General features: G+C 42.7%; 1 protein-coding gene across 1 annotated transcript; it reads right to left on the bottom strand.

Moving 5' to 3' along the window:
* Nucleotides 1-9,240: 9,240 nt before the first annotated feature.
* LDOC1 (LDOC1 regulator of NFKB signaling) lies at nt 9,241-10,848 on the bottom strand. Its single transcript, XM_002720520.5, has one exon. It carries the CDS (start codon nt 10,482-10,484, stop codon nt 10,044-10,046), a length of 441 nt encoding a protein of 146 aa, XP_002720566.3. The 5' UTR covers nt 10,485-10,848; the 3' UTR covers nt 9,241-10,043.
* Nucleotides 10,849-11,222: the final 374 nt, after the last annotated feature.

The raw sequence follows: 11,222 nt of genomic DNA, 5'->3' as shown, positions 1-11,222 counted from the left end.
TAACTTTTGTGCTTCCTTTGTTGGCTTATTCCTCTGTGTGGGTCATTCTTTCTTGTGTCATCTGATCCTGGTCTTTTGTGGCACACACTGTAATTTTATCTCGTATATACCCCGGGGCTATTCAGGTGGAAGGCTCCAGAGCTGGAGAATGTTGGGCAGGCAAAGCTGCCTGAGGGATGTCTTTGTCCACATTTCACAAGTAGAAGTTTCAGGTATGCACTCAAGGAGCTGGTCATTTTTGGGAATTCTGGCAAGTCCTTGGATTCTGGTAAGTCTTGAGTGCCTGGGGCGCCATCTCAGCAAGTTTCTCACGCAGCTGCACTACAGTCCCTAGTACTGCTCTCATGTAGGCCCTCCACCCAGACACAGCCATCTTACACTCCCCAGGGCACCAAGGCCTACCCAACTAGGCTCTAACCTCCACAGGAGCCTTGGCTACTGGGTCTCCTGCAGCCTCCACAAGAGCTACTTTTCCTGCCACTGACATACTGTCATACCCTGAGATTAACCAGAACTCAAGCTGCCATCGCCACCACCCACTCCACTCTCCCAAGATGAAACTTCTAACACCAGAGATTTCAAGGGCTGAAATTGTCCCTTACCTCCCACCGTACACTGAAATAAACTTCGAAAAGAACGGAGATGTATGGGTTGAAAAACTGAGACCACAGAGGTAGTAAAAGAAAACATTGAAAATGTTCCTTTAAAACCTGACTTTGGAGAAAGTCTAGCAACTCAAAATTGAGAAACAATAAAAGAAAACTCTGATAAACTTAACTACACAAGAATTGGAATTTTTACATTGCAACTGGTAAATACCATAAAAATTAATGATAAATGACAAACTTAGAAAAATCTGTGCAATTTATAGCAGGGACAAAGGCTAAATTTCCTAGAACATAAAGAATTTTTAATAATGAAAAAAGACAAAAACAAGATTAACAAATGGCCACAAGATAGAAGAGTTAGTTAAAAAGCTATTAATTACAAATGACAGCCAACATATGAGAAATATTTAAGTTATCCTAAGAAAAATGTAAATTAAAAATACACAAGATGTAATTTTTATTTAAAAAAAGTCAAAAATTAAATATAGGCCTTGTCCTGACAATGCTTTGGAAAAACAAGCAATATCACCCATTTTTGGTGGGAGTATAAAATGGCAAAGTCACTATGGGAGAAAATCTAGAAATACCTGGCAAACTACATAAATACTTACCCTTTTATCTACAAATCCTTCAGAAACTTACTGTAAAGGTATATGTCCACAAATATGTAACAAAAAATATACCAGGCTATTTACAGAGAAACTTATTTTCATAATAATAAGTATTTCCCATGCACATGAGAATTTTGACTATGAAAAATCCACAAAAATAATTTTGCATCTGAATAATAATATGGAATAGATCTGTAAGTTGACATAGCTACTTCTGAATTCATATTTAACTAAAAAACCCGGTATATATGAATATGTGGTAAAACTCTTTACTTTTATACACTTAGCTATCTGAGGTATTTTGTGGCAGTAATGAAAAATTAGCTAATACAATTTAGGAAGGAAACAGATAAGATCCTTAAAGGATGCCTAGAACACTCTCATAGAGAAAAAGGGACAAGAGAAAAATGGTAAGCAGTCCCTAGAAAAACACTGCCAATAAACATATGTGAGTTATCATATCTTCATATATCAACTATCATTATAACCATCAATTTAATACGAAAGAATTCCAGGTCAACAACAAGAAAAATTCAAAGACATGAGAATTCTGAAGCATGCAAGAATGAATAGAAGCTAAACACGAGCAGACAGCACGTAACAAACATGTGGAAGGAAAACAAAAGTATCACAGAAATGAAAGCCAAATTGGAAGCAACACAAAGAATGACAAATAATGCTGAAAGCATTGTAAAGGGCATAGAAAAAAAGATTGAGAAATGCAAGCAGAAAGAAATTAAAATAAAGAAAACATTTAAGAAGTCAGAAATTTTAATATATGGCAGGCAGATACAGGCAAGGATATATATCTATATACACATATAGATATTTGAAAAAATAATTAAAGAAACCATTTAAATGAAACAGGCCTTGAATTGACATGTTAAACAGTTACACTCAGTTTAAGAATAAAAGACAAAGAATGAATAACACTGAGGTATATTCTATTCAAATATATAGAAAAAGTGTAGATTAAAAATATAAAATAATATGAGTAGAAAATATTAGGGTGGTCTCAGACTTCTAAAAAGTCACATTTAATGTGAAGAGACAGTGGAGCAATGGTTCTAAGAAGAGTGCAATTCACAAACTCTACATATAATGAAACTCTTTTAGTTACAAAACTCAAGTATATGATTACCAAGAAATTTTTGTAATTCATTTATTTATTTGAAAGCCAGATTTACAGAGAAAGGAGGAGAGACAGAGAGACAGAGAGAAATCTTCCAGCCACTGGTTCACTCCCCAAATAGCCACAAAAGCAGAGGAAGCCAGGAGCCAGGAGTTTCATGCCAGTCTCCTATGTGGGTGGCAGGGGTTCCAAACATTTGAAGCATCTTTTGCTGCTTTGCCCAAGCCATTGGTAGGTTAGCTGAATCAGAAGAGGAGCAGCTGAGACATAAACCAGACATAACCGGAGCCCATATAGGATGGTGGCGTTGCTGGTTTCGGCTTTACCCACTACGCTAAAATGCCATACCCCCTGCCTCCCTTTTTAAAGAACCAACTGAAAATAATAACAAAAACAACAATAAAAACAGCTAAAAGAAGGGACAAATTGAAAAAATGGTCAGGATAATGTTAGGAAAAGAAGCACAGATTGGTGCCGGCTCACATGGGGCACCAAAATGTACAGAAAAGGTTACAGAACAGAAGGGAGACAGAATACAAACTCGCAGCTAGACCAAATTTATTCAGAGAATAAATCTGCAGAGGTCGACCAACTGCCATCATGCTCACAGACCAAACACATGGCAGAGGTCTGGACCCCAGCAGGCTGGGCCCTTTTGTATCTTAGGTGGGTTGGGGTGGGGGTGGGGCAGTAGGAACAGATGAGCGTCTCCATACTGGTTCTTCAGGTTTGGCCCACAGGCCTCCAAACCTGGGGGCAGATGCAGGGGGTGTGGTGGGGGAAGAATACAGGGTGTGAGAGGGAACTGGTCTCTTGAAAGAAGGCAGGAGTAACAAGAACCTAAAACGGTTGAGGCTTCTGTCTTTGTTCCATTAGTGCTGACTCTGAGTATAGATAAGGAGATGGGGCACCAGTTTCTTTCTGGCTACTTCCTGCTGATACAGGGCATAGACGTGGGGCAAGGAGCTATACTCCGGGTCAGTTTGACTGAAGAAGAGCAGTCTGTTGTTGTTCTTGTATGATGCTTGGGATATAGCAGTCATTCATTCTACAATTTCTTCTGGAATAAGTTAAAAACCTGGTATTATTCATGGCAGAAATAGGAGCACTATGATTATGAGGTCAAAAGGAGATATTAGAGACATTGCCCATGGTGGAAAAGATGACCAAAATGAGGGAGGACAAAGGGGAAAACAGGAAAGCGAGAGACCTGTCTGTATGCCTGGTTGACAAAGAGAAAGAATACACCCATTTTGTTTAGTGTGTATGTGCTGGCAAGGCGCTGTGAGGTGGAGTTAGTCTGGCCTGCTTCTAGTCCTGGCTCCCTCATTTCCTCCCTCTGCTTATGGAAACCCTGGTTGCTGTCAAGGGGTTGGGTGAGGACTGAAACTGAGTTCTAGCTGAGTAGGGGCAGAGCAGGGACCAGTGAGCAAGACAGTGTTCCAACAGAAGGTGACCTCTTGAGGGGGCTTCAGCACTAGCTCACAAAACCTGTCTCTATTTGAGGTTTCATGTGCATGGCCATCTAGAATTTTATTACTTGGATCAAATGAACCTAACAAGCAGATTAAATACACAGGGTCTAAAACTTTAAGATGGAAGCAAATGTAAAAATTATGGTGGCAGCAATATATGTAAATCTTATCAATAAATGCTAACATAGAAATAATATGGTTTACAAAATTGATAAGGAAAGAATGTTAGCGTATAGATTGAATTCTTCATCTTTTATGCCTAGGAATCAAAGTATATCACTTATACCTGAAATAATAAGAGGAAAATACTCTCAAGAAAGGCATACTCCTTAAGAGAAATCATGTAAGTAACTGAGGAGCACAGAGAAGGCAGGAGAGAGTGGGAGATAATGGAAATATTCCAAACATTTTTGCAATAGCAGGAAGCATCACAAAGAAAGTGTCAAAGCAAATGACTAATGGTCATAGACACTTGCAACATATATCAGAAATTCCTAGTAAAGATCTAAAAACTTGAGAGAAAAACATTAACAACTTAAGATAAAAATGGACAAGAATATGAAAGGAATAAAGCAAATTCTGAATGTAGAAAATTTCATAGAAATGTAGAAAAATTCGTTTTCTCTACAAATAAATTTAGGGGGCATAAAAAGGTTGGGAGGAACTTTTGTCAATTAAAAACTGCAACAATATGCTGACATTTTTAGGAACCTTAACTCAAACAAACCATTAAAAAGACCCTTTTACAACACTGGTGATATCTCAATTTGGATTGAGTATTAAATATTAAAGAGTCACTGTTAATTTTAGCAAGTATTATGACAATATTGTGGATTATGTTTTTGAAGGAGTTATCTGTTGGAAAAACATACTGAATTATTGAGAAGTGAATTGATGTGATATCTGGGATTTGTTTTAAAATATTCCATAAAAATTTTAAGAAAGAAAAAGGATAGATGAACTCAGGATATGTGTGTGTGTGTCCATTTTCATACAATTCTACATTTGTACATGGTAAGAATATTACTGTGTACATTCAAATGAGCAGTTTCTAAAAGTCCTATACAGTAGTACAATTATCTGTGTCAAGAGAATAGATAACTCAGAGATCTCAAAAAAAAGTCTCAAAATTACTTCAGTTACCATTGACATTGAAATATAATTCCTTCTGCTTTATACTGACATTGTTTTAAAGCTGTTTTTTAAAAGGAGGCATATAAACACCTGTGCGACAGTTTTGCATCTTGAACTGACTGGATGATTCTGAACTGAATGGTCAATTCAATTAAATTAACTAAATAGGGGCCAGAGTTGTGACACAGCCACTGCTTAGGATACTGTGGTTCCAGTCTTGGCTGCTCCACTTCAGATCCAACTCCCTGCTAATGCACCTGGAAATGCAGGGGAAGATGGCCCAAGTATTCAGGCCCCTGCACCCACGTGGGAGATCTAGATGGAGTTCTTGGCTCTTGACTTTGACCTGGCCCATCCCTGGCAGTTGATGACCATTTGGGGAGTGAATCAATGGACAGAAGATCTCTCTCCCTTTCCTCTGTCCCACTATCACTTTGCCTTTCAAATAAACAAATAAGTCTTTTTATTAAAAAAAAAAACTGACTAAATAAGGACTTTGGCTAAAATATAATAATTATATTATAATTTTACTGATAAAATTATTGCTCATTTAGAGAAAGCACAAGAGTCTTACAAATGTTATGCTTAAAATCATAAGAAAAATAAGTTTATTATGGATCACAACCCAGATACCAGCCTCAGAAAGGGAGATACACAAATGCTGCCATATATAAGTATACTTTCTCAAAACATTTATTTATTAATTTGAAAGACAGAGTGATTGAGAAAGAAAGGCGGGGGAGAGAGAGAGAGGATTTTCCAACCACTGGTTCACCCCCTGCCCCTGCCCCTGCCCCTACCCTGGCACATGGCTCTAAGGCCTGGTCCTGGCTGAATATGGAGCCGGAATTTCATCCTGTCTCCCATATGGAAGATAGGAACACAAATCCTCAGGCCTTCTTCCTCTGCTTTCCCAGGAGGATTAGCAAAGAGATAAATCAGAAACAGAGCAGTTGGACTCCATTATGGGATGCCTGCATTGCAAGTGGTGGCTTTAGTCACTATATCTCAACGTGGGTTGCTCTGTATCTGGCTATTCTGAAACACCCTTTGCAGCACCTCATGCCCATGGCCCCATGCCCCCAATCCGCTGTCTCCTCATCCAAAACAGGGATTCTGCTATGTTTACAAATTATGCAATGGTGCTCATAATTCCTTCAAGCAAGCTGTTACCCATCTCAGGGTTATAAAGAATTTAGACAATAGAATATTTGAAGATAAAGGTACAAATCTTAACAGGCATTCCAGATGAGAGGAAGAAAATGTACAACTGATGATCAGATTTTCATTAAGAGAAGTGCTGTTTTTTAAAAAAAAATAATTATTAACAATAACAGTACATATTTATGGGCTACATCATGACAATTCAATTGTGTATACAATGTGCATCAATCAAAACCAGGGTGCCTTTTAATCTTTTTTTAGAAATTTATTTATTTGAAAGAGTTACAGAGAGGTAGAGCAGAGAGAGAGAGAGAGAGAGAGAGAGAGAGAGAGAGGTCTTCCATCCGCTGGTTCACTTGCCAAATGACACAACAGCCAGAGCTGAGCTGGTCTGAAACTAGGAACCAGGAGCTTCTAATGGGTCTCCCACACGGGTGCAAGGCCCTAAGGACTTGGCCCATGTTCTACTGCTTTCCCAGGCCACCATAGCAGAGAGCCGAATCAGAAGTGAAGCAGAACTCGAACCTACACCCATATGGGATGCTGGTGCTGGAGGCCGCAGCTTTAACCCACTGGGCCACAGCACCAGCCCTGCTTATCTCCTTCCTTCTCTTTTGCAATGCCTTTTACTATTATCGTGAATTCCTCTTTGGATGGTAACATTTCCCAATATTTGTGCTTTTATTCTGGAATCTGCCTTCAAGGTAACTGGAGTCTGATATTTTCCTTCCCTACAGCTCACAGATAACCTGTTCTTCCATGTTGCATGAAGGATTTCACCTAACACTCTGACACACTCACACACACACACATTCAGTCAGCTCATATGCACATGCATGCATGCATATTCAGTAAATATTTCAAGTCACTGAGCTCCTTGGTCTAATTCTCTTGGGCATGACTCAGTTGCTATCTTGGCATGGCATCCTCATTGACTAAGGGCCCCTTTCTTCCCCACAGAGCATGTGCTTTCTTGGCTTGGTGATGAGGAATGGATCTCACCTCCTCTTGTTCTAGACTTCTACCCCAGATGGGTCACTCCCACATCTAATCACGGCCCACATTCTCTTCCTGGCCCTGACCTTTAACTAGTTAGCATGTAATTTTGATCCCAGATACCATAAAAACAGCATTGAGCCACTATGAAGGCAAGTGCCACATTGCACTCACTAAACCTCTCTAGACCCTGTCAACATACTTGTCCCATGAAAAATTTGGAATGAGTGGCCCACCTTTGGTCTCACTGGGTTCTTTATTTAGCTTTTAGCTATTGCCCACCCATCACGTTCCCACTTTCAACCACAGTTCAAGACATTCGTAGTCAGGAAGAAACTGATTATCTGGCTTCATATATATTATGTCTGAAGTTTAATCTATCTGTCTTCCACAGGTCTTTGCATGCCTTCTGAGGAGACTGAGGGAGTGATTAATGGCACCTTGACAACCAGAAATCATCTTTATTCAGGTTTGGAGGGAGCAGCTCCCTGAAGAGCACCAGATTTCATTTCCACTCAGGCCTTAGCCTCCTTTGTCAAATCATATCCATTCCTGTCAAGTCATGTCCATTCTTGTCCCCATTCAGAGCACTGCCCCAGGCCCAGGAAATGACTCCAGCCTGGACTTGGTCTGTTCACCAAGTAAAATTGCTTTTTGCCTTCATCAGACCCCGAAGAGTAAATAGTCTCAAAAGGCTCTCACTTCCAACCTCTCCGATCCTGCTGTGCTCCTATTCTTCCCGACATTTTCCTACAAAAACCAGCTTATAGACAGAGACCTGCTTTCTGAGAGTTTGGTTTCCAGACTCACCAAATGGCAGGCCTTAAGGGAATAATCATATTTAAGCTATACCTGCAAGCTAAAATGATGACCAGTATCTCATTTAATGCATACTCTGAGATTTAACAGCATGCATAAAAGAATATCCTGCTTCAAAAGACCTTAAGACCATGTGTGTGTGTGTGCACGTGTGTGTACATATATATATAATCTAAAAATATATATTAGATTATATATATATTTTATATATTTATATATATTATATACATATTATATATTTTATATATATATATAAATTCTAAATAAATTAGATGTCCTGAGGTCAGGCTGGTTCCAGGGCTGGCATAACAGTGACATTTTGGGAAGATATCAATGGGAATGAGAACTCTGAACCACTCAAATCCTCCTTAACCTTCATGGCTTCAAGAGGTAGCCCTCACAAACCGCATAATACAGCATCTGTTCATTAAACATTTCAGTGACTTAACCTGGGGTAATGGCTTCACAGAACTACTCATTGTTCTCAGCATACACCCCTGTGAACCCGTGGGATCACCCATGCTCACAGAGTTCTCAGCGTAGCCTAGCCAGCAATACAGTACCTGGTTCATGTGATAATCAAGCTCCTTGCTAATTTGTATAACAAGAATCTGGGCCACTTGTATGGGTGGGAACCTGACAATATGTGCCCAAGGCGGATGAAATGTTAAGATCAAACTATACTGATTATTGGTATACTTACCCAGGATACAGGATTTAAGATTATCTCAAGTACCAGGAAGTAGTTTTAAAACAATGTGAGATGTCTGTAAATCAGAACCTGAACTCAACAGCAGCTCACAGGCAATAAGGGTTAAGGGACAGAGCTTCCCTGACAGTGTTAAGGAACCCAAAAGACAAGCAGGGCTCACACTGGGGGCTTCACAAAGTTCACTGAAAATGTACATTATTTTAGTTCCATTTTCCCATGGACTTCATGAAGCCCCTTCATGCATGTGTCCAGGTTTATACGCTTGCTGTGTCACCATGATTAGTAATAGCATCCCCTTTTACTCTCAAAAGTGTCCTGGTTTGGGATGATGAGCCACATGCTCAGCCACCCCTTACCCATGCCACCCTGGAGGCCCCAGAAGACATTCCGTTTGGGCTTTAAGCTATGCCTTGGTAAGGGAAGCATTGGAATATTTTTAAAGCCCCGTGGAAACTGTCCTCTGTAGCCTAGAGATGACAATAGGGACCACTGGGATTGAATTGGACATCAATGGGAATAGCAGGAGTCAGTGTGAGCATGGCAGATGCCAGTGATAGCACTTAACCATTAAAAGACAATCATTTCTCACTTTTTGTAGTGCTTGATATTTATTGAAAATAATGCCAACTTTTTTTTTCCAGGTAGTATTGAGGAGCTGAGCTTAGTGCGTTTTTGCTTTTTGTTTGTTTTGTTTTTAGAAACATATGTTCAACCACACACATTGGTGGGGCTGCTGCAATTATGAAAGAAAAACGACAGTTGTGCATTAGAGAAAAGAGACATCAACAATTTGGTTGCCAGGCACACCAGGTCCCCGCAGCACTCAGGCTGGGTAGAGGACCCTAGGAGTAGGTAGGGAACTAACCAGGTTGAAAAACAGCCCCTTGAGGGGCCGATGAGCTGTCCAAATCAATGTCCGAAAAGGTGTAGCCAAGTCAGAAGTCTTCTGTGTTGGTCCTTGTCTCTAAAAGCGATGATCTGTCAGAGGCTTGCAGTGGGCGATGGCGCAGTGGTAGCATGAGTCTCTGTGCAGGTGTAGGCCTGGCAGCGAGGCAGGTGGCAGCAGCAGTGTGATCTGAGCAGTTTGTAACAGGGGCCTGGCCTATAACTGGGGCTTATGACACAGTTCAGATGAGGTGGGGAGAGGTCCTGGGGCTAGGCAAATCAGATGACCGGCTTCAGGGTGAGGCCCCTGCCCAGCCCCAGCAGCAGGTAGCTGGAGCACTACTCCTGGAACAAAGACAAGCACTTCGGGGGTTGGGGAGGGGAGAACAGGAAGGCAAGGGGAGTGCAGCAGCTCCGGAGGTCGGGTGGGATGGGGTGGGGGTGGAGGAGAGGGAGAAGTGGCTGCGTGCAGGGCTCTCCCCTCATAGGCCCCCAGCGGCTCGGGGCCTAGTAATCATCCTCTTCATAGTCGTCGTCGTCGTCTTCGTCATCATCCCAGCCGAAACACTGCTTCATCTCATCCAGGAAGGCCCGGTAATCGCCTAGGATGGGGCTATCCATCTCGATGTAGGGCACCACCCACTCCTCGGCTTCCCCGGTCAGGAGGCTGATTAGGAATGCCACCTTCATGGCGTCGTTGCAGAACCGGTTCTCGTTCACGAGCATGTAAGACGCCGTCTGCACAATAAACTCGGGGAGCCGGGAGCTCTCGCCGTTAAACGTTTCAGGGAAGGGCACCGGGCAGCTCGGCGGACGTACCTGGCGCAGCAGGCTGGCCCTCTCGCAAACCAGCAGCCGCAGCTGTTCCATGAGCTGGCTGTTCTCGATGCTCAGGGCGCGGTGCCTCACCAGCAGTGCGTGCAGCAGTAACACAAGCTCGTCCACCATCTCGAACAGCTTGAAAGGTCTGGGCTCGCTCGAGTAGGCTCCGCTGGGCCAAGATGCACACAAGAGGCCTTGCAGGAAGTGCGTGTCCTATAAAGTGCTGTGGCCAGGGGCGGGGGACGGCGAGCGTGGGGTCCCGGCGGCTGCGCAAGCTCCGCCCCCGAGGCCACTCAGGCAGGCGGCGCGCCGGCGCAGCAAGGTGCGGGCGGGGCCGGGGAAGAGGCCAGGACGCAGTGGGGGCGTGGCCTGGCTGCCGCGAACCGTTGGAGGGGACTTGAGACCAGGGAGGGAGTGGCCGGGGAGGGAAGCGCAGGGTCGCGCAGTGTCGCGGAGAGCAGACAAGTGCTGGCTCGCTAGGAGAACTGGTAAAGGCTGTGAAATGGGGCCGAGCCCCGGATGTGAGGCCTGCGTTAGCCTAGGGCCTGGCGGGCACTGAGCGCCATGTCGCAGACAGCCGACTCGCACAATTCACTGTTTCGCGGGTCTGCAAACGCCAGTTTCTTGGGTGCGATGTTTTGTTGATAGGATTAATCGCCTTTTCAAACCTCCCCTAGAGAAGTACTGACGCTGCTGACTGCCCTGCTGCAATCACCGATCCTTTCAGAGTCATAAAGACTCTTAAGGGGTCCGGGCTTTCGTCGCAAAGCGGTATTTGAACAGGGACTTTTATTTAGAAACCATTACTAAGTGTTGAAAAAATTCTGAATAGAGGCTTATAACAAGTTCTGCAAAGTCACCATC

This window comes from Oryctolagus cuniculus, chromosome X (assembly GCF_964237555.1).
Source record: "Oryctolagus cuniculus chromosome X, mOryCun1.1, whole genome shotgun sequence".
NCBI classification, from domain to species: Eukaryota; Metazoa; Chordata; class Mammalia; order Lagomorpha; family Leporidae; genus Oryctolagus; species Oryctolagus cuniculus.
The sequence above is the reverse complement of the archived record's forward strand: the minus strand, read 5'-3'. Positions and strand labels throughout refer to the sequence as shown.

What these genes read in the sequence shown, in the direction of transcription:
- LDOC1 (XM_002720520.5), bottom strand. Translation starts at nt 10,484, where the DNA reads ATGGTGGACGAGCTTGTGTTACTGCTGCACGCACTGCTGGTGAGGCAC.